Source organism: Passer domesticus, chromosome 10, assembly GCF_036417665.1.
Source record: "Passer domesticus isolate bPasDom1 chromosome 10, bPasDom1.hap1, whole genome shotgun sequence".
Classification (NCBI taxonomy): Eukaryota; Metazoa; Chordata; class Aves; order Passeriformes; family Passeridae; genus Passer; species Passer domesticus.
The window spans coordinates 15,096,565-15,120,435 of NC_087483.1; the positions used below are offsets into that span (position 1 = coordinate 15,096,565).

Sequence of the window (23,871 nt, forward strand, 5' to 3'; positions counted from 1 at the left end):
GCACTTCTACAAAATGCAGCATTTGATGTCATGTAAGGTCTGGTCTTGGATAAACCGAGTTACGCAATTAAATCAGAGTGGCAGGTTGCATATGCACATGAAGTATCAGGTTGCATGACAAGCTGTGTGAAAACAGCATCAGACTGGGTCCTGAATTGCTGGAAAAGAAAGGATGTTTTACATCACAGCAGGTTAAAGCTTTAGCTGGGCTTCTGGAGCACAATTAACATAATCTGATTACTATCCAGGCAGGTGATGGTTGCTCCTGGATAAGCCTAAAGGAAATGAACACTGAAAGCATAAAGGAGTGCTTGGTGGAAGGGGAGAGGAATTCTGAAGTTATTTGGGATTGAATGAATACTACAAAATAATCAATGCTGATAAATTTTAAGAAGTGTCCTGCCTGTTTAGATTTCTTAAGGTTTTAAGTACTGCTTAACCTCTCACTCTATCACTCTGTCAAACTTGTTCTTATAACCATTGCCCTTATGATTTCTTACTTGGTCCAGGACACATATTTGAGGGAGGTGCTGAGGTGGGAGGAGCACTGTGTTGGGTTGGTTTGGTTTGAAGTTTTTTTAGTTTTTCTGATTATTATGTTCTCTCACATCATTTGAGATATTCTCATTATTCCCTCTAACTCTGTTAAGCTCTCATTTTGACACTAATATCTCATTCCAGGTGTTAAAGTATGACTATTAAATTCTTTCAAAGTAAAGCTATGAGTTATGCTCCTTCCTTCTAAAGGAAATTATGATTTACTGGCAGAGAGCCAGGGTGAGACTGTCAAACTCCTATACTGTGCTTCCAGCCGTGCATCTCTCCTGGTGTGTAACTTACTGGGATTTTCTTGTGCTTCTAACTTCAAGCTCCAAACTTAGGCATTGCAATCCTTATCTTAATTCTTGCAAGCATAGACTAATTATTTGCATTCATTTACAAGCCTCGTTCCTCAGACCAGTAGAAAATATATTGCTAATTAATTGTGTTTAACTGAAACACTAAATGGGCTTTTAGGTCCATACAGGAAAACTAATAAAAACCAAAGATGTGAAATTTTTTTCCTACCAGATACTTTAAATGGCTTCTAGGTTTTGTATTTCTCATCACTGGTTTTAAGTCATTTTTAGTCCCTCTGCATAGGGTTTGAGTAGCACCAGGAATGACAGTGTGCCATTCTTTTTTTATGTCATCATTTCTAATACAGTTAATGTTAAATTGAAAAAGTTAATGTTCAGAACATGATCCTTTAGACACCATTGAAAGACCGTTCTAGAAGAATATTTTTCCTTTATGTCCTTGTCAGTTAAGGATCAGTTTTTCATTCTGATTAAGGTGAAAAGACAACATCTCTGAGGTTTTATGCAGGTTGAAGGGCCTGTCTGCTCGCAGCTATGACTTTGCAAGGGCACCCCTTTCCATGTACCTAATAAATGTGACACGTATAGGGAACCTCAACTTCCTGCATGTAAGCTGCAGTAAAAACCACAGATTTCCAGATAAAAACTAATCCTGCACGAAAGCCCTCATACAACTGCATGAATCTGCAATAACTGCATGTGAGGAGTCTGGAGGCTTTCACTTTCCCATTGGAATGGGACCAATATGCCAAAGCATTTATTCTCTCAAAAAAGATTCTATCCAGGACCTGAAGATTCCTAGGAAGCACAAAGGTATCACTGGCCAGATCATCTCACACCTGTAGGTATTCCTGGGGATCTCCATGTATGTCACACTTGAATTTTAAGACTGTTAGAGAGTTTGTCACTGCTGAGGTAATTCTCTATTGTTAAAGGAACTTCTTAGACTTTTCCCCATAGGTGTACCAGTGAGAGAAATCTGGATCTGGAATTTTAATCTACTCAAAGCCTGAATGTGGGCAGAGTGGCTTGTGAATGACAAAGAGCTAGAACTGCTTTCCAAGAGCTTCAGGGACAGCACTATACAGCCTGGAAATTGCTGAAACTGAGGTAAAAAAATTTCTCATAACCTGTGTCTCTTGGAAAATTGGTTAAGTATGTCAGAAGAGATTCTTTAATGTTCTCAAATGTTTCCTTTCAGGCATTCTTCCAGGCCAGCAATGGCTTTTGAATTTTCCCTAAAATACTACTTCAGTGCATTGGCCATCCACCTGTGCAAAGGGGAAGGGAGCAGAAAGCTTTTTGACACTGCCAATTCCTTTAGGCCCCTGACTCAAGTGACACTTGTATATTGCAGATTAGTTTCCATTTTCCATTTCAGGTCAAACCTTTTATTTTCTTCTATTAAAGCACTGAACATATAATTATGAGCGTTTTCTACCTCTTTAATTTTGCCTGAAACTGATCCTGACCCTTTGATTTTAATTACCCTGAGATGATCTTGAGTTACATTTTAAAACCCTCTGTGAAGCAGACCCATGCTGAGCATCTTAACTGTATTTTTCAATGTGAGGACTCCTGCTGTCCAGTCTTCAGCTATATTTGAACTGCATCCCAAAATCGAGGTTTGTAGTTAACACACACCCACACTTACACCTCCCACCCCACCAAGCCTTTCTCTAGAGCAGTACCTCCAATCAATCAGAACCCAATTCTAGTTCAGATGTGGAGTAGCTGGTGGAGTTACCCCTTCAGTCCTCTCAGGAGAGAATTAAGGGCAAGGCAGTGCATCTGGTTAGGAACATTAGTTGTTCACTTTGTGCCTTTCTTTTATTCTGACTTTTAAAAGTGTACCCACCAGTATAAACAGATGGGGCTCAAAAGAGCAATTACATTAGCAGAATTTCAAAACTCATGGCTCTTTATGACTGTGTCTGTCTTGTCTTGGCCAAGGAAAATCATTATTATAATTCCATCTGTACAAAAGATGCTTACCACCTCCTCAACAATTTGTTCACTGTTATCTCTATTGGTATGCACTCCTATACCCTTCTCTGATTTCTTACCACTGGTTGCTAACTCTGAGGGAAACAGCAAGAAGCAGGACTAACAAGAGAGTTAAATTAGCCCATTTTCACACTTCACCTCCAGTAAATCTGCACGTGAATAAAAGTCTTTAGTAAGCAGAAGAGATAATAGAAGAAAAACTATAGCTCACGAGAAGCAAATCTCTGGCTGACTCCTCAGATGAAGGACTTTGCAGGTGTTCCCTGCAATGCTGTTCTGAGTCCATATCCTCTCATTGGAGACCTAATACTACTCAATCCATATAGTTTTGGCATAATTATTGGCTTAACCTTAAACCGTCCTCTCTCACAAAAAAGAAAGCACAGATGAGGTGTCAACTCTCCACAGCAAAGCACTACTCCTGTTACTGCAAGGAGAAACCTCATGCAGACAGTGGAATTAAGCTGGTCTAAAAATACATCCAGCATCTTCTCTTTAACAGAGAATGACAGCTCACTGCTGGGATTAAAAATGCAGCTTTACTGCCTGAAAGGATTTTTCTTATTCCTTTGTTTCATTCTGTGTTCAAAAATTCGCCTGGAAAACTCCAAGCTTAGAGTTGATTGTACAAATAAACGTTCTGAATAAGGAAATAGAAGAAAATATCATCATTAATTTTATCTAACATGAGGAATCCTAAAACAAGCCATCTACTCCCACAAGAGATATCACACTCTGGAAAGAACATGGTAATTTATTCTTGACAACACAAAGCACAATGCATGTATTTTCCAGATTTATACCAGGTAAATCATGAGCCTGTCTTTTGCTTTCAACTTATTGATCATTAAAATCATCTGGTAAAGCCCCAGCCTTCTAATAAAAAACAGCCTGATCATAAGAGAAGTGTCAATCATTGGAGACAGTCTATGAACAGGCTGAGTGCTGTGTACCTAATTAGGTTTGGCTGAGCTAACTGCACTCTGAGCATATCTTTCCCTGCTTCAGCTACAAAACCATCCTCAGGGCACAGCTAGTTTCCTATTCCCACTGTGCTGCCTTAATCTAGTAAACTTCCATCTCTAACCTCAATAAATACTTTATTTTCTTAATAGCAAGATGCTTGCTTCATTCCTCTGCAAGATTACTCACCCTGATTCCATCTCTGCATTAAATGTTTTTAGATTTGGGCATATCTGTGAAGACAGATACACAGATATAGACTAGATAGAGAGAGAGAGGGGGATATATATGTATATATATATATATGTAGGATCATATCATATGAACATAAGCAAAAGAAGGTAAAGCAGAGAGGCAATGCAGCAAGGCAGACAGTACATAATTTCTGGAATAACAATGCTGCAGACTTTTCTGCAACAGCTTCTGGCAGTTGGAAGCAATCAAACACAAACACCTTGCTGCTTACAACCAAATCAGAAATTTTCTGTGATGGCTTCAAGGAACTAAAAACTAAAACAGTTTTTTCATGAAGGAGTGAGAGGGAAGGAAAGCTTTCTTCCTGTGCAAAGATTTCTATGTGAAAGCAAGCCATGACTCTTAATGATAGCTGAGCATTACTGCTTCATTGTATATGTTAGGCTTATCTTTTATATTTTTCTCTGTCATTTTCATCCAAAAAAAAAAAATCTCTATTGAAACTGAACCTTGAGAACTATAACGTTGAAGTATTTCAGAGCTGACTGAAGCGAGCATATTGATTTTCACAGGGTTTGTATCAGCTTCTTGGTATACTACATTTCTCATTCAGCCACGTAATATTTGGGATAACATTTCTCTGCTTACCAGAGGGTCCCAAATGCTGCTATCAAATAGAGAAGCAAACATTGACATCTTGGTCCACACTGAATTGAGTGTGTATGAAGCCTTTCCTTAAAAAAGCAGATTTGTTATGTTGTTTTGGTGGTTGTTATGGTGTCACATACCTGGCATAAATCAAAGTGCTGGTTTGGTTTGGTTGGGTTTTTTTTAATGTGTACGCAGCGTACCTAGAGAAATAGCACGGCTTTCAAAATGCCTGGATTCTAGCATCTAGGATTTCTCTGGAAATGGCAGAATTTGCTAAATATCTAAACCCTTAGTAGTTTCCCAGCTGAAAACATTCATCATGCCCCTTCTCCTACCCCACCACTCACACACACCAGCCTGATGTCATGGCACGTTCCACCTCCCATAACAAATTCGGTGTATGGTCACAGCCAATCTTTCAGTAATGACTGTGGCATGCAAAGGACATGATTCAGCAAGACTAAAGCGCTCACTAATAGCACATTTACATTCCTATTGATTTGAAAGGAGCTACTAAGCAACTGAGTGAGGTAAATACTTGTCTGTGTAAAGCCAGCAAAATGCTTTAAACTCTTGAATCAGAGCCTGGTAAAGGGTAAGTACCAGTGTTCCTTTGTAAACTTGTTTGATCAACGTTTTCAGGGAAAAAAATTAAACCAAGTGGACTTCCTTGGGGCTCATTAGGAGTCTGCTGAAAATGGTTGTTTCAGGGTAATAGAAACCTTTAGAAATCTTTTTTCCTCTTGGAACTTCACCAGCCACAAGCACAATGGGGGGCGGAGGGAGGAAAGTCTTACATCCCATTGTCTCCACAGGACTCCCTGTTCCCTACTGAACACCAGTGTAAATTTTTCCGAACAGCTTTGTCTTTCTGCCAAAGATTATGGACACGTTTGGAGTGTGTGGGTAAAGATTAAAACCTTGTCACTCACATATGGCTCGCTTGCTTTTCAGGTATTTCAGTAATCATACCTTCCCTGTAGTTTATGGATGCTTTGCAGTACTTAAGACTAAATTGTACTAAATCCTAGATTCAAATATCTCAACAAAGTAGTAGAGCTGTAGGTATCAAAATCGTGTACATCAATTTATATATATATATATTTTAAAAAATCAGTGTCTCTTAAAAAGCTCTATCTGTCAGCTTTTTTGTTTTCTGGGAGGCCTCTGGTGTGTAGTTTTGCTCCTCCTAGAACGTGACAAAATGAAACTAAAGGAAAATAATTTCTGCCTCCTTTCTGAACTTAACAAGATGATTTTTTCCAAAAACAGAAGAGAGTTCAAGACCATAAAAATATTATTGCTAAATTTTAATCCCCTGAAAATAAGGTCAGGCTAAAGCAAACAAAGTCCTTTGAGGAGAAGTTGTTTTTAATAAGGCATTAACTTCAGTGTTGCTGTGAAAGTCTGCTCTGGTGTAGGTCCACTATGCAAATGTCAAATGGGAATATGTTCTCAAGATCTCTTTCTGCACGGTAATTGAAGGATAAAATTTAATTCTGGGAAGATTATTCCTCAGATATTCCAGTATCTCAGGCCCAAATGCATACCTATAGCATGTCCTCCGTGTCACCAGGGCTTGGCTGGCTGAGAGAGACACTGTGATAGCAGTCAGTGGTGAGAGACTTCAAGGACCTGCAGTGAGAAGAGTGACTAGACAGTGAGGAGAAATAGTTACCTGAAGTCTCATATTTGAGCCCTTATAGACAACAGATTTTTCTTATTCATCCCTCTGGGCCTGTCACTATTCAGTTACAATTCCCCCTTGGCAAGCACTGCCACAGAGGAGCCAGCAGCACTAGTTTAGGTACTGTGTTTCCTGACCTTCAAACAACCTTGCACTTGGCCTTGCTGAGCCTCATGAAGTTCACATGGGCCAAGCTCTCCAGCCTGTCCAGGTCCCTCTGGATGGCATCTCTTCCCTCCAATGTGCCAAGCACAACACACAGCTCAGTGCTGTTGGAAAATTTGCTGGGAGTGCGCCCAGCCCCACTGTCTGTGTCACTGAAAGTGCCAATTCCAACATCAGCCCCTGAGGAACATCACTCATCTCTGGTCTCCACCTGGACATTGAGCTGTTGGCTCTGAGTGTGACCATCTAACCAATCCATTACCCACCAAGTATCCATCTGCCAAATCCATGTCTTCCCACTTCAGGGACAAGGACGTCACTGTGAGGGGCAGTGTCAAGTGCTTTGCACAGCTCCAGGCAGATGATGTCAGTCGCTCTTCTCTTATCCATCACCAACTAACCCCATGCCAGCAGGCCAACACATTCATCAGGCACGACTTGCCCTTAGTGAAGCCATGCCCTCAGGCTGTCATCACTCTCCTCCTTATTTTCCATATGCCTCAGCATAGTTCCCAGGAGAATCCACTCCATGATCTTGCCAGGCACTCAGGTGAGACTGACAGGTAGATAATGTTCTTTTGAAGAATACACTGTCAGAGGAGGACATGGAAATACTGCCCCCAGAAGAAACAGAACTGCTGGCCTGGCTTCCTACAACTGGAAGCCAAAATGTCCCTTTGGGGCCTCCACCCAGGTGAGACCATACACTTAAGTCATGTTAGGAAAAAGGAGGCTGGTTGCTTTTGCAGATTCTTGAAAATACAAACTGCCTTATAAAGAATCATCTCATGGTTAGTGGTAGTACAAGATGGATGGCTGGACTGGAGGATGTCAAAGGCCTCTTCAGACTGATGATTCTATGATTCTATCACTTCTGGGAAGCTTTCTGTGGCAATTTTCACTGTATCTGCACACTTCAGGAAAGCAGATTTTCTGAGGACAAGAGAGCAGAGTTGTGTGTTTCTTTAGACAGCATTATAACCTGTAATCCAAGGTGGCTGGGTGACTTCACTGGTGGCTCCAGCCAAATGCTAAACACGAGCCATACCAAGACAGAAAGCTCTGGGGTATGTCAGGAAGACACAACAGCTGAGCTGCCATGAATAGACAGAGATGTTTTGGGGGCAATTCCATCTGCCTCTGCCAAACTCTTGAAGTCCTGTTCTTTCCTCCTCACTCAGCTTTCTCAATGAACACTGATTGGGTTATATTAAAACCAAGAGTGGACTTACACAGTCCTTAACAAAGGACTCTGTCCTATGGCCTCATGAAATCACTGATTTTTGAAACAAATGCAGTTTCTGTGTTGTTTTGCTGTACAACACAAGTGGCATTAAAAAATGGAAAGCGTTGCAGTAATATTGATCCACCAAACCCTCCCCTAAAAATATCACTTTTTTTCTATGTTTTAGATTACAGTTAAACTACCAGCAATAACTTCTGAAAAACTGTCTATTGCTGCTTGGCTGTTCACAGTAACTGGGGCTTGTACACTGCAAACCTCTCAGCGCTCAACAGTCAAAGGTTTTGTGCAGCAGTTTGAAATGTCCTCTTGTGAAAACAGCAGCTCTGGTTTTATAACTAGAGCACTACCATAATATTGTTTTTACTAGCTCAAGGTTCAATTTCAATACAATAATAAATAACAAAACTCTCTTCAAACAGCTCCTTAAAAATACAGTAGTTTAAAAAAGAAACTGCATAGACAGCAACTCTTCCTGTTTAGGGAAATGACTAAAGGCCATGCAGTCTCTCCCTCCTAAAGGAGGAAGAGGAGAAAGAGAGAAATGACAAGAATCAGACACTGCTGTCCTGAATGATGGAGCTGGCACTCAACATCGTGTAAGTGGCCTGATCTGATCTGTAGTGTGTGCATGCTGCTCTCAAGAAGGGGATCCTGCAGGACTTTCAGGCACTGGCAGTTCATCTTCTGATTCACTGTTTTTAGAAGCTGCATACCCAGTCTGTTTTTCATCTAATTGGTGATAGCTGTGATATTGTTAATGTCTTCTGAGACAATGGGGCCAAAATTTGTATACTGTTCTGAGAGTAAGAAAAGCACATTACCTTAAAGCCAAAGCCCCTTGGAAAAACAGGAACAAATTCTGGTCATTCTTGCACTGTGCATTTGACACATCCCGTAATATAATGTTATCCCAGAATCACACTGTCCAAAGCAGTGCTTTTCTGTCATCCGAGACAAACTTGAGTAAAACTCTGTGAGCTGGTTTTGGGTTGAGAATTGCCTGGAATCTGGCAATGAGCCAGCCCAACTTCGGTTCGTGTGAGCTGGAGAGCCCCAAGCAGTCTCTCTTCAAGTACCTGGCTTAACTAAAATATTCTCATTTCAAGCTTCCTTGCAAATCATTAGTAAGTATTGACTTTAGTTTTAGTTTCTGTTTATCTTTAAGAAGCAATGTCTTGAAGCTTCAGGGTACCAATTCCTTCTTTCCATTATGTGTATTGATTTGCCAAAGGATATTATGTGGTGCTTTGGAACCTCATTCTCAGAATTTTAGTAAACTGAAAATCTGACAGATTATAGGACTTCAAACTTCAGACTGCACTTGCAATTAATCCAGTAGATTTCTCTCATATATCTAACAACTAACAGAAAACTAATTTGAAAATGTAAATGACATTATAATGCTTACCCTGCTACATTTATACTAAACTGCCTGCAAAAAATACAAAATGGTGATTCTCTGAAGGAAATGCTGTTCCAAGTAAGGTTGTGAGTCTATGAACTGTTTGAAGGTACTGGATGTAGGTAACTACACAAGTGGCCTGACAGCCAAAAGCTGCTGTGAGATTGCTTTCAGTGAGAGCCACCCCCCACTCACTTTAATGGATAACAGGGTCAAGCACCTTCATGGGTGATTTTTTTTTTCATTCTGAGAAATAACTAGCTAACCTCAGCAGGAGAGAAAAACTCTTCAAAATCTTAATACATTTAAAGAAAGCCACCTGTTGGAAGCAGTTCCATGAGCAGACAGTTGTTGAGAGATGGCACCATGGTTAAATGAAAAAATAAATATCAGTTCACTCACAAGTCCTTTAATTTTGCCTCTATCTGTCCAAAAGGCAGTATTATTTGGGGGTTTTTTTTCAATTAATATTTAGCCTTGAATTACATCACTGCATGCTTGTGGTGCATTCTGGTATATATTCAATAATGTAAATCTGTTATAGAGAACTAACTGCATTTGCTGTTGAACATTTTATTTTGAACATTCTTGGGATGCTCTCCTTAACTAAGAAAAGGCATTGTCGTGGTTTTGGTACTCGTGTTTTTCTTGGAGAAGTGCACAATAATTTCATTAGAGCTACTGTAGAAGATCATTAAGAGTTTACCCTTTGTATATATGGGAATGATTTTTTATTTGTATTTATGAAGAGAGAGATAAACACAAAGCAAGGTTACCTGAAAGGAGTGGAAAGACACTAAACGTGTGAGTGAAATCAAGCATTTTCAAATGAGACTTTCTCTTTCTTTTTTTTCTTTTCAATTTTAGTGTAGACAAAACTGGCATTGAGTTTTGTGTCTGAGTGATTTTCTTTCCCTGAGCTTGTGAGTTCATTTTCTCACATGACATATCCATGGGTGGACAGACTGGATGTCAGTCCAGCACCTCAGCAAAGTTAGTACAGCCCAGTCATTGCAGAAATGCTTTATTTTCTCTCTGCTTGCTTATTGGCATTGCCAGCCTTGAGTCTCCTCAGGGCTCTCAAAGCTCTAAAACATGGCAAATGCGTCACCTGATGGGTCAGCAAAGACACATGACCACATCCCCTCTGTCACGAGCAGTCTCCTTAGTCCCATGCTTGAGAAAATGCTTCAAAACTTCTCTTCCCTTCCAAGCAATAACAGGAAGTATTCACCACTGTGAGAGTCTATTCTGCTGCTGCTGTACTTGCTCTCAGAGGAGTTTGCTGGTTTACAGAAGGAGGTATCAAGTGAGCTTGCTAAATCATGCAGATTAGAAAAAGTTATGTAACAGGCCTCTCCATTTCCCTGTTCTCTTCCCAGTTCTACTGTCCCACATCCCCATGGTCTGTCTCTCCCTGTAATTCCACTGATACTCATCTATGGTTTTTACATTTCTTGTCATTTAGACCATATTTAGGTGTCTCCATGATTCATCTTGTTGTGTATCAGCTAAAGTTTATTTCCTTCTTCATAGCTCTTTATGCTTAAATGTACACTCCTTCTTGCATCATTGAAATCAAAAGTTGTCATCCAACTGTGCAAAGAATCAGGGCAGCAACCTGGAACATAAAGCTGCAACACCTAAAAGCACTGTCAAGTGGTTGTGCTTAAAGGTTTGGAAATTGGGGCAGCACTCTTCCTGCTGCCTCTTTATGTATTTTCTCTAGAAATCGTGAAATACAGGTGTAAAAATTACAAATGTGAATGATAGGGAAAAATTATCAAAATTTAGGTGGATACCAGCATTTAAAATCAAAGGTCATGTAGTTTTAACAGTGCCCTAAAGGCCAGCAGCCTACTGGTCCCTTCCGTTCCCAGTTCTGAATTACCAGGCACAGAAAGATAAACACGGCTGACCTTATTCTTTCCCTAAACTGGGCCAGCCTTTGATAATTTTGATTTTGAGAACCTTCCTCTTGATTTTAGATTTTGTTACTGGTAGAGTTTATTTAAAGAAAAACAAACAAAACACCCATTTCATAATTTGCTTTATTTCTGCAAATACCTCTGTTTTCCCTGCCACTGCATGTTCTTGTCTCACCTGTTCTCTGTAGGTGTCTCTGAGGTTTTGGATCTGTGCTAAAGATGGGATGAGGCTGTATGACATCCAGTCAAGTTCATATTGGCTTCCCTTTCCACTGCCAAAATTTCACAGATGAGCAATGGCCCAGAGGTGCCCCAAACAGGCAGCCAGCAGCTTAAGGATGTCTTGGCTTCCTGATTCTTCCTGCTGATAATGGCAGAATTGCAGGAGCTCAAAATTTGTCATTTCCACTTCCATGTGTAACAGAGGTGAAAGAACTGGGGAACTTCACCCCAGCTGCCTACTAAAATCCAGCTTTAGAAGAGCTATGCTTCCATTACTCAGCTAAGACTAGGTCATATATAAAAAATGCCAATTCACCAAACTGGTTAAAATTTGACAGGAACTGGCAATAAAAAGATGCTGACCTTTGATTTCTTATTTTAAGCTCCTCATTGATTTTTTCAAATAATGTCACGGCCAGTCTCATTAATTTTTTTTTTTTCCATTCTGTTTGAGAAGAGGGTGTAAAACAAATTCCTCAGCTTGTAAAGAGATTACATTAAAGCCAATATTTTCTCTTTGGTCAGGTGAGTCAGTTTTGGAATCAGTCATTTGCTTTTACAAGTGAAAGCCTTTGGAGGAATTTCTACCCCACCCAGGCAGCTAGCACAGCTTTGTTTAATGTTTTGAACCCTGCCCGGCTCCAACAGATAATATCCATATTTATTGATACAGAGGTCTTGTGTGAACATGACCAGAAATTCTTTGTGCTCTGCAATCTCACCCCACTCGTGCTGCAGGAAGCAGCTGACTGGCCTTTCCCACCCACCACATCCTTTGGAATGAAGATGATATCTCCCCACAACCACTGCCTACAGACAAGATGCCACAAGCAAACAGGTGTTTTCAGCAGGCAGGCAGGCAGGAAGGGAGAAAAATAAATAAACCTCAGTCTGCAAGAGAGGAAGAAGGCTGTGACACACTTTCTAATATCCTCCACGTCAAATTTTATCCCAGACCTGCAACCAGCAAATCCTGCCTGTCTCAGATCCAATGAAAGGGCTTATGAATGCTTTAGAGAGCAGGACTAGACAGTTACGTTTAAAATAAATAATAACAAAACAAAGGGAGAGTCATTTAACAAAGTCAAGTTTGCCAGCAAGCTTTCCTGTGGATAAGTATACCAGTGTTTGCTAGCCTTGCAAAATTAGCCAAAGGTTATATTGGCTGTTTCCCAAATTGCAGACAAACCTTTGAGTGCACCAGACTTCAGTTGCTCCTGCAGCATCACACCCTTCTGCTTATGTCCTTTAATATTTACATAACCTTAAGTCTAGAGCCAATGAAATAGGGTTTATATTTTTTCTAAAAATGTCAGCCCATGTTTAAAAACAAAACAAAAAGCCCAGCCCTTCCCCACAAAGAGACCAATTCAAAAACTTCTAAAACAAATACCTTTAAAACCTATATCTCGTTTTGGCATGTTAAAAAATAACAAATAAAAAATTCCTAGATTTCTGTTTGAACTGACTTCCCATTGGTACTTACACTGGTACTGTATTTAAAATTATGCAGATGGTATCATTGATTTTGATACTTTTGCTTCAAAACCTATACAAATGCTCATACATTTAGATACTGTTTGAATAGAGGGGTATCTACATGTTGTAAGAGAAGGAGGATAAGAATGGTTTCTAGAAACAAAACAAAAAACCTCAGATGGGTTTCCCTTTTCTTCCCCATCTTACAACTAAAGTAACTTTCAAATTATACTTACTAGTTCATGCAAAACTAGCCAGATCTACTTTGATTTACCATTGGAATTTATACAGTTGAAACCAATTAGAGATAATTAAAGGAACCTGCCTAGCAAAGGCTTAAGGGAGAGCACCCAGTTTGGCAGGAAGGTGAAAAAAAAAAAGCATATATTCTACTAAAAGTCCCATTTTTATATATATGGCCATGGAGTAAAATAAACTTGGGCTTTAAATTCCCTTCAAATTTCCTATTTCCAAGCACAAGCTTTAATCACAGAATCACTACCTGCTTACGTTCCCCCTGATGCTTGAACGCTTCCCTTCTGTCCTTGCCACAAGCAAAGTCTCTGCTGCTTCAGCACCAACCTGGAGATGAGCACAGCTCCAGCTGCCAAGCAGTGAAAGTCCAGGTAAATCTGTAAACACAACTAACCAGAGATGGTTAGACGGAATTCAGGATGCACCAGTAAATTCATCATTTCCTACTCTCTGTCTTAAATATGCCCTGTCAGCAGGGCAGATTTAAGACACAGAGTAGGAAATGATGATTTCTGTATGATTCCCTGGTATTTCACTTCAGAGCCCTTGTCAGTGTACTTGTGAGCAAGCTTCCTGTAGCAAAGCTCTTCCACTCCTGAGGAATTGAGTAAAATCCTTCTGCTTGGCAAGTGTGCATTGACAACCCCTGTGCCCTGCCAGCCATTCTCTCCTCAAGGTTAGTTCTGCCACTGAATTTCTCTAGCAAACTGGACAATACTGGTTGGTCATTATCACAGAAGAAATGGCATTTCTGACTTTGTTTCAGGCTCCCAGAATGAAAGAAAGGCAGGGACAGAAACTAAAAAAAATGTGTGTAACATATGCCACAAACCCAGCTATGTTAACATTCAAATGCATTAATTTCTCATTAAATCTTGAACAAGAAGATTTAAAATAAAAGGAGGAAGTTGATGTTTCAAGCCATTACCTTGGCTTTTTCATGAGGCATCAGTACTTCAAAAGTAAGAAAATTAAGTTGGGCTCTTCAACCAAAAAAAAAGCTGAATTTGCCAACCAGTTCATTTTGGCAACAAGTAGTGACATTTTTCTCCCACTTATATAACAAGATTTGTGTACACCTTCAACTACCAGCTTTCTACATTAATTTCTCCCAGTGAAGATATTTTTTCAGTATTACTGTTCCAGTTCTCCAAGGAATACTCACAAGACTCTTACTACTGTTTAGAGTCAGAGGCACCATCAGGATATGAGAACTAAATCTGTGTGCAGAATTACCGAGTAGCTTTGGGTTTTGGCTGGGTTTTTTGGGTTGTTGGGGTTTTTTTTAATAAATTGTCTAAACAAACTACTTATTTTGTGTGTATATATACATACATATATATATATATAAAAAAAAATATATATATATATATATATATGTGTGTGTGTGTCAACTCTCCACCCCTCACCTGCAATTGGGTTATTGCGAGGGGAGACAGGAAAACAGTGTGTGAGATCTGTGTGTGTGTGTGTATATATATAAAAATTTATATATTTTAATGTATTTATTTTATTTTATATATATATATGAAATTATCTTCCTCAGCCCAAAATATAAGTGTGTGCTCTGCAGTCCTACTCAGTAAGGAAGTGCCCTGTGAGAGGAGAGGGGAAAAAACCCCAAACCAGTTCTGTTCTAAAAGTATGGTAACATATTCCTTTTGAAGCTTGAAAAGTCAGTCTGGGTTTGTTGCATACATTTGTGTTTTCTCAAGCTCTCAGCACTCTCCCAGTGCTGGCTGCCCTGCTCTGCTGCTCCAGCTTCCCTGCAGCACAGAAAGTTGTTCCACGGGCTTCACAGGGAAACACACTCCTCAGCTTTTTTTTATGGTAAATGCCTGATCTAGTAATTTTGTGTTATAGAAAGTCCTACTTTCTTTTCCTCAAATACTTTAGTGCAGTTCTTGCACTAAAATGTAGGGTTAAAACTACAGAAGAAGCCTAAATGCAAGATACAATGTTCAACTACAGGGAAAATATTCTAGATACAAGTAGGCTTTTCAATGTATCAGGAGAAAGCCACCAGCAGACGGACTGGGAAGGTTCTAACCCAACTCAAACTACAAATGAGACTCATTTGTTAGCAGGAAATGTTAGCAGAGTGCTGGCAGGCCTGCTGATGGCCCCTTCTGGATTTAAAATGAACAGATACATGTTAGAGTGGGTAACAGCTGCAGGGGAGGAGAACCCACTAGCAGAGATCTATTTATTGGTACACCTTGGCTGGGTGAGTTTCTGGAAAGTCACTGTGTAGCATCAGTATTTCATTTTATTAGAGTTCTTGATTTTTTTTTTTTTTTTGAGATTTTGCATTACTTGAATTTTACTCACAAAAGCTAACAACCCCCATATGCTCTATTTATTACGGAGTGCAATTCCCTCTGAATAAACTCTGATGGAAAAAGAAAACTTAATTTTTAATTTTTTTTTCCACTCAGTGGATCTATTTCCAGAGCAATACAAATCAGTCACGTCTAGTGATCAACAGTGGCATTGTGATAAATGTCTAATAATCAATGTCAGAATCACATCTGTATTTTATTTGCTGTGCTAAAATTCTGAGAGATAAGGGACCTGCTTCAAGCTAAGAATCATTCAAATCAACACACAAAATGGTCTGATCCAACAGTTTGGTACACTACATCATAATCACTTTATAACAGTGCCTAAAACTTGATGTGAGCAGCTGACTTTGGACTGGTATGGTTTGTATTCCAGTGATGGACTTGGTAAGACATACAGCAAAAAATGAGGGAGGGATTATGTTTGGGTTTTTTTCCCCCAAAAGTAAATACTAAAGAGAGAAAAAGATTTTGGAGGAGATATGAAACTGTAAATTCTGTCACTGAGACATGAACCTCATGGGTAGATAAGAAACTAATCAGAAAATTTCACAAAAGATTCAGCATCACATACAGAAAAATTGGTGTAGTGTAGCACACAGCTAATGGGCTCTTTGGTCATTTGAGAGGTCCACATGTCTTTGTCTGTTTGTACAATAGCTGCACTGGAATGGATATTTATCATATTTAGAGAAGGTTACTCTGATTTGCTCTTGCACGGTGAGTTCAGTTTAATGCTTATGTGGTTTTTGGGCTCTTACAGGTAAGCAACTTTCTTTTGGTTGCTAAACAAACAGAAGTAATCCTTTACATGTTACCAAGGAAAAATCATGTAACTTTGGAGGCTTTTGGAGGGGATAACCATGGGGCATGCCCTGGACTTCAGACACCACTAGGAGAGGATAGGACAGGGCTCTGTCTCTGCCAGGCCAGACTTAAGGTAGTCATGATGTGATCATCTGGTTTAATAAAAGAACATTTTAAGAAATAATTAGGTTAGTTCCATTCAATAATATAAGAATCTAAAAGCAAAATGTGTGCATCCTTAACAAAGAGAGGGAAGGTCAGTTTCCTTCTAGATAGATTGCAGGCTTCTTCTAGGTTGAAGCCTGCAATGGAAACACTAGGGGTTTTTTTTGGAGGAAAATGTTGTGAAAATTGTATACAAATTTCTCCAGGAGAAAAATGAAACAGCCTAAAACTTATCTGAAATGCTCCTATAACTGCGCTTCAGCCTTTGAACGTGCTTTCTATAAATAACCATTACAAAACATGCCGGTCTATTTTAGAATATGATTTGTTGTGAAAGACTGCACTATACTGTAGGTCTTACGTTACAAACCAAAACGTCCCCTGATCCTGGGCGCCGAGCTAGCGAGGGTTTTGATTTCCCTCAGCTTTGGTTTGGGGGCTTTATTTATCTGCGTGGTTGTTGTCCAGGAATGAAGGGTGCGTGACGAGGGGCTGCACCCCGCCATGGGGAGACGGTCACTGCCTGGACAGGCTCTGGTGGCATGCGGGAGCCTGGCAGGAGTCTCTGCAGTTAAATAACCGGGGTCAGTGCCCACCTCGGCCTCGAAAGGTGCCCCGATAGGAAGGTACGAACACCCCCTTGGTGCTGACGGACCCTCTCCCCATGCGGCTGCAGAGGCGGCAGCTCGGCCCCGGCTCCCCCGAGCGGCCCGGGCCGGGCTGCCTCGGCCGGGACTCGGCCGGGGCAGGGCCGCTCTGTGCCGGGCCCGCGGGGCTCCCTCCGGCGCCGCCGGGCCCGCGGCCATGGCCGGGCCGTGCGCGGAGCCGCCGCAGCGAGGGGCGGGCGGGCAGGGCCGCTACGCCACTTTCGTAGCGCTGGAGGAAATGGCTGCGCATTGGGCAGCGCGGGCTGCGGGGCCGCGTGTGCAGGGCGAGCGCGGCGTAGCCGGGTCTGTGAATAGCGCCGGCGGAGCGGCAGGAGGAGGAGGAGGAGGCGCCGCGGCGGTTTGGTACCGAGCGGAGAGGGAGATGCACACGGCACTCGAGTGAGGTAGCTATAAAACCCCATTTGTTTACATGCCCTCCCCCACAGCCGCCCGGCGCCGCGGAGCGGGTGGCGGCCGGCCCGGGCCGCGCCGGGGCGGGGGGGCGGCGGCGGTGCGGGCGAGGAGCCGCAGCGGGGACCGAGCGGCGGTAGCGGACAGCGGCTCGCCCGCGATGCGGAGCGGCGAGAGGGGCGCGCGGCGGCGCGGCCGCCTCGTCACGTGGCGGCGGCGGGGCGCGAGGCCGCGGGGTGCGCGCGGGGGGCCGGGGGGCGGCGGGCGGGGGGGCCGCGCCCGGGCTGCCCCCGAGGCGGCGGCGGAGCGCGGGGCCCGGGCGCGGCCCCCACCCCCTTTCTTCCTCTGGCCGGGAGGCGACCATGCGGCAGGTAAACCCTCCCCGCGCCCGGAGCGGGGGGCCCGGGACGTGGCGGCGGGGCTGCGGCTGCCTCGGCCGCTCGGGCGGAGAGGGAAAGGGGGGCGGCAGGGAGGGTCGGGGGCGCGGCGGGCCCGAGGCGCGCGGAGCTGCCCGGTGCCCGCTCTCGCAGCTCCCCCGGCAGCCTCCGTGCCGGGAGCGAGGGCGGCTTTGGGCGCGCCGCGGGCCTGCCCGGCTCGGCCGGCCGCTCTCGGTGCGGCCACGTGGAGGCCGCGGGAGCGGGGCAGGAGCCGGCCCGGCCCGGCCCGGCCGTGTGCGGGGCCCGCGGGACTGGGCGGCAGTAGCGGGACGGGGCATGGCCAACAGGGCAGGCGGTGAGGTGTTGCAGGGCTTACGGTTGGGATTTAGCGCTAACAGCTGCGGGAAGATCACTCGGGCTGTAACCTGCAGGAACCTTAAATAAGGGTAAGGGCCAGGAGGCTTTGTCGCTTTGCTATACAGACACAAATGATGAGCGAGAAACATTGGTTTCCTGTTCTCAGCCATCTCTGCTGCTTATGCTTTATACTTTGGAAATGCACACTTAATGTTGAAACTGCGGAATAAAATTGCTCTTTAAAATCTCTACCTATCTTTGTCGTTTTTGGCCCTCTTTGCAGAAGTGTTCGTGCCTGCTACTTGTTAAAACTCTCTGAACAAGAGTTGCCTGAGTAGAATTACTTCTGGTTTCTAGCACTCCTAACGCTGTATGTGTAAGTAGCAATCATGATGTATTTTTTTTTTATTAAGGTAGGATCTTGTACCGTAACACCAAGGGAGCCTGTGATAACCTCGAGCCTGATACAGAACTGAGAAATGCACACTGGAGGACCTGGTTAGTTTTCAGACGAGCGGAAGCAGTTGTCATCTAGTTAACAAAAGTAATTCCTGGCATGTTCCAGTGGGTATGTTCTTGTATCCCTTTGGGTAGTAGTAGCAGTGACATAAAAATAGAAAACTTTCTATATTAGAAAGGTGTCATAGGAGGGTTTTTTAATTGGACTTTAACAGAGAATGCACTCTGATTTCCTCTGCTGAATAATGTGCTTTGCTTCAGATGTGCAGGGAAGTAGGAATTCAGACTGAGCCATGCTGTGCAACTTCAAAGTGAGGGACTAATGGTTCCTCTGCAGGCTAATAGTCTGGCATGGTAATGTAAGAAAATAACTGGAAAGCACTCTCTGGTCCCCAAGAACACTGACCAGTGTCACTGTACTTTACCAGCTAAATTCTTCTGCTAAATTAATGGTTAAAGTAAAATTATTGGTGGTATCCTGCAGCTTTTTTTTTTTAGACTGCTTTTAACTCATACTTCAGAGGAAAAAAGTATGCAGCCATGCTATCTGTTTCTAAAGGAGAATAGGATCTAGATAAATGGACAGACTGTGAATTAATTGTGTGTGCTTGATGAGATTAATGGTGGCAGTTCCATATTGGCATTATGTTAGTGTCCATGGGTGGGTGCAGGGGGGTTATACACTGTTACCTATCTGGAATAGGCAATATGACTGGAGAGTCTGGCTGCATTAAAAAAAATCTCAAAAAAAAAAATGAGCTTTGTTTCAACTAATATCTGTGTAGGTCTTGGTGCCTTCCAGGTTGGCTTACATAAAACCCAGGTATTAAGTTTGCAGCATATATCCAGTCAGTCATAAAACGTGCAATTACAGCAGAGCTGTGGTTTAAAGTTATTCAAATATGCTCACAGGCTTTGTCTTAATGGATGTTTCCCATTGCAAGAAAATAATTAAATTGGATCATCAGGGTAATTCAGACATGATCTAGAAAGTTTACTTGAGGTGGAAAAGCACATGCTGACCAGCATGGCATATGTTTCCTTCCTGGTCTTGACTAAGTCAAGCAACTGTAATTTACTCTTTCTATTCTTATTACATTTTCTGCAGAGCAGTGGCTGATTCAATCTGAAGAGACTTTTTAAGTAGTGCCCAGATCACATGGACTTGAAGTTTGTATATAGTCCTAAAGGAAGTGTGTTTGGACTTGTTTGCTTTGCTGTCCAGTTTCAATGTCGTTTGATCATGGCTTTGCCTATTGTAAAGACTTATTCCTGTCTCTGTCACAGTTTTTACAGAAGTGGAAGTTTGTTTTAAATGTGTGATAGGCACTTGATAAATCAGTGATGAAGTAAATCAGTTTGAGAACATTTACATGTTTTCATCAGATGGAAGTGCTGATTAAAATTACAGAAGCTACTTAAAAGCCAAACTCCATTAAAGTTTTTCTGTAAGTTATGATTTGGTCCTTTACTGTAGTGAAACTTGGTGGAAGGATGGTGGCATTTGAACAAGCTGATGGACAGACATAACTGCATGTGTCAGCAGTGAGAATGATACCAGAAAGAGAAAACCTCATTCCATTTTCTCCTCGGTTTGATGATCAGCGATGTCAGAACACTTGATATTTCACAGCATATTATTTTCTAGGATGTTTTCAGAATTGCCAAATGTATCTTGACTTTCTGTAACACATTTAAAAATGTCAGTAGAAGTTTCAGAGAAGGAAAGTTTAAAAGCAGTTCTGTTCCTTGGGCAGGCATGCTTCTCACAGGATTGAGCTTTAGGTGCAGGGCGAGTTCCTTGAATACTGAGAATTTATGCCTTTCGGGAAGCAATTTCTATTCTAATGTGAAGAAAATCTGTATTACTTCCTGGTTTACTGTGGGAGCCCAACTTAATTTAGATAGCAACTATTTAAAACAATTTTATCATCTGAGAAGTATTATCTTTGGGGGTGGGCTACTGAAGTTATCTTAAATAAAACTAGTAATTTTATCTTGCTGATAAAGGCCTGAAGTAACACTTATCACAGAAGGAATTAAGACTGCTCTTACGTCATTCTTTAATTACAGCTGAGCTATTACTTGGAATACACCTAATAAGGTCTGGTAAGGAAATGGGTAACAATTAGGCAAAGCTATTAAAACTTTTTTTTCTAAATTTCAAAAACTGATTGAAATGCTGGAAACCATGTCCTGCCACGGTGTAACCTCCTAAAGGAGAGAAAGGTATGTGATGTGTCAGTCCCCCTGTTCATAGTCTTTTAGTGCTCTTGACTCAGTGCCATTGCCCCAGGCTTTTTGGATGGAATAAAAATCCAAGGAGTAAAGAAGTTAAAGAATAATTGTTTGAAGTCACTTTCGTTACCTCTTGTGATAGTGCAAAGTCTGTACAGGTTTTAATACCCAGAAAGCTGGAAAGCAACATAAAAGACTTGGAAGATGATGGTTTGCTGATGTCAGTCTGAAAAGCTTCTGAGAAGAAGGGGATGTTGGAATTACGTGTAGGGTGTTGTACCCATGCTGGGGGACATGATTCATTAGGCTGGAAATGTTCTCACATTGTGCTGCCTCATCTCTCTTTCCATTTCCTGGCTGCTTTTTCCATTGCTGCAGAGGAGGAATGACTCAGCTGTTGTCCTTTTTCTCTCAGTGACCCAGGAGCTTCATTCTCATCTGGCTGTCACCTTCTCTGTAGCCTCATGAAGTTGTGAGAGAAACCTGCCCCTCTGTTTGTTCTGTGTTGACAGTCACAAGTCAGTGTTAAACAAAATATCTGTACAAAATGTGGAATATTAACAGAGAACTTAAAACTCCAGAGAGAGTTTCTGGACTGTTAAGAGGTACAGAAAATTGTATAAGCATTCAGTTTGGTGCTTAAGTGATAAGCACAGTTCTGAATAAGTGTGAATAAGTCTGAATAATATCTTAAGTGATAAAGACACAGTTCTGAAGTCACTGAGGTAGCTGAACCAATCTAGCTTTGGGAGAAAGTCTCTGTAATACTGGAAGCTGCTGTATAACTGATCATGTATGAAAGTTATCAATCTACATTGTGGTTGGTTAGATAAGATAAAATGCGTATGTGAGATAAAATGCTCTTCAGGTTAAGAATGTGTGAAAGAAGTTTCATGCAGAATTTGCATAAAATTGTAAGTGCAATAAACAGAGACACTGTGCAGTGTTTCTGCATGTAGGTTATAAATGCTTTAGAAATAGTTACCAATTGCAGCTCCTAGTGAAGACCACTGTAATACAACATGAATTCCAGGCAGGGGTTGCCATACAATTTATACATAAAGATGCAGATATCTAGATTACCTGACTTGCACTACATGCATAAATAGCTCCTTAGGGTGATGGTTATTAATGGACAAAAATAATACCTTGAATTCTCAAAGATAACTGTAAATGATAAATTATTTACACCTGCTGATTTGATATCTATAAATGGTTACTCTTTAACCAAGCTAATTGCTGATAATAGCATGCAACCATACTGAGATTGGAGCATCAAAGAAAAACAAAGGAAAAGTGTCTGTAATCCTCAAGGTAGTCTCAGTAGACAGTGTTCAACATTATTCTTTCATGGATTTTTTTGAGCAATGTCTTTGTTAATATTGATTTGCATTTTAAATAGGATTGAGTAGCACTGAGTTCCATGTAGGATTGTTCATGATAGCCATATGTCATTTGTACAGCTGGCAGCTGAGTTCAGTTCCTAGTAATGCCCCAGGTGGGGGCTCCTGCAAGGGGAGCAGTGAGCCAGGGCTGCTTCTCAGTCCTGCTGCACTCGTGTCTTGTCCAGAGCAGTCCAGAAAAGCTGCTGCACTGCCGGGTGACAGGCTGCGCTCTGTTCCACAGGATGCTTGCATTACTTCTCAGGGCTCTGTGCAACTTCTGTAACCATTCCTGTCAAGGAAGGCCTCTTTCCACCAGGGCTCCACTGCCCTGATGAGCACTTTAACTCCATGAAATGCAAATGGTACCATGTAGGCCATACATATTGTCTGGTGCTGTTTGCAGAGTATAGCAGCATTTTTCTGTGCTGACCTGAACATCTGTCTCTAGAAGGCAGTACCTCAGCTAAAAAGTACAGTTTCAAAATAACGTGGTTGCCTTGCAATACTAAGCTTTTATGCTAAATATAAATATTCCTATTTATTTGATGTCCGCTACAATACATAAACAGGATAGATTTCCATCCTTGCTGTTCTGGACTGTGCTTTGAGGCAACTGTCCAGCAGAGGCATTGCATTATATTAACAGGGTCTGCTTGCTCCCAGACCATACATTCAGTAAATAAATACTCAGTAGCTGCAGCAGGATGTATACACAGAATCTTGCTTTTCATTGTAGTATGCCCATAACTAGTTATTTTTTCACTGAGTTGGTGTTTTTGTACTCCAGATAAGAGATGGAGTTAAGTGTGTAGTCTAAAGTTATGCATGTGTGTCTTGCAGAGTGTGGTACAGATCACACAAGTTCATTTTTGGTGGCTTTAGGCAAAAATTCTTACACTGGCTTTTGCTAACTATGTATGTTCAGTAGTAGGGACAGGAATGTGAGGGGTTAATGCTGACTCTTAAAAGAACAGATGAAGATGAGATGCTTTAATAACAATGCAGCAAGTATAGCAAATTATTATTGTTTTCTTTGTGTCAAAATTGATTGCAATAAACAATGGCTGAGTGATGTAAAATACTTTCCCAGTCTTAGAAGATGTAGATACTTAGCCTCATATTGTTGTTGAGTTCTTAAAACATAAATAAAGTTCAAAAAGGCAAATTGCCATGTATTTGTGGAAAATCCTGAGAGTTTCTATAAATAAACTAATTTACTGGAATTTTCTCCATTACTGTAGCTTAGTTGTTAACAGTAAATCAAATCGGCAAAGACAAAGGATTAATTATATTTTATAAACAAAGTATTCTCAGAGTGAAACACCTAGAGGAGTACATTGTTCTGCGCATAAAAGGAATGTATATCAACAATGGGAAAACCCCACATTTTTTGCTGAGTTTTGCCCATATCCTATGAAAAGTGTCATACAGGAGTTCCTTGTATTCAATCAAGCAGTGATTGAATAAGAGTGAAATACCAAAATGATGCCTCATGTGCTCTGCAGGTTTTTATTCTGGACATGCAGTTACAGTGTGCTTGTTTTACTTCCCTTGACAGTAAGCAATGCCAGACCCTTAATATTTCTGCCTCACATATTACCAGTAAATTGTGCTTCCTTGCCC

At 41.6% G+C, this 23,871-nt stretch overlaps 1 protein-coding gene and 1 long non-coding RNA gene across 16 annotated transcripts in view; one reads left to right on the top strand and one right to left on the bottom strand.

Annotated features, from left to right (window-relative positions):
• Positions 1 to 23,871, top strand: part of SLC39A10 (solute carrier family 39 member 10) — a 73,589-nt gene that overhangs the window by 22,700 nt on the left and 27,018 nt on the right. For 2 of the 15 annotated variants that reach the window (XM_064433900.1, XM_064433903.1), the window contains exons 1-2: positions 17,260 to 17,425; positions 18,580 to 18,734. The exons of 1 other annotated variant lie outside the window; for it this stretch is intronic. In XM_064433900.1, the coding sequence (XP_064289970.1) occupies positions 18,723 to 18,734 (12 nt within the window). In that variant the 5' untranslated portion in view covers positions 17,260 to 17,425; positions 18,580 to 18,722. 12 more of the 15 variants (XM_064433916.1, XM_064433911.1, XM_064433907.1 and 9 more) reach the window with 12 other exon arrangements.
• Positions 11,212 to 13,222, bottom strand: LOC135309432 (uncharacterized). Its single transcript, XR_010369706.1, has 2 exons — positions 12,141 to 13,222; positions 11,212 to 11,468 (listed from the first exon to the last, which is right to left on the bottom strand). It is a non-coding gene; the product is annotated as an uncharacterized LOC135309432 (long non-coding RNA).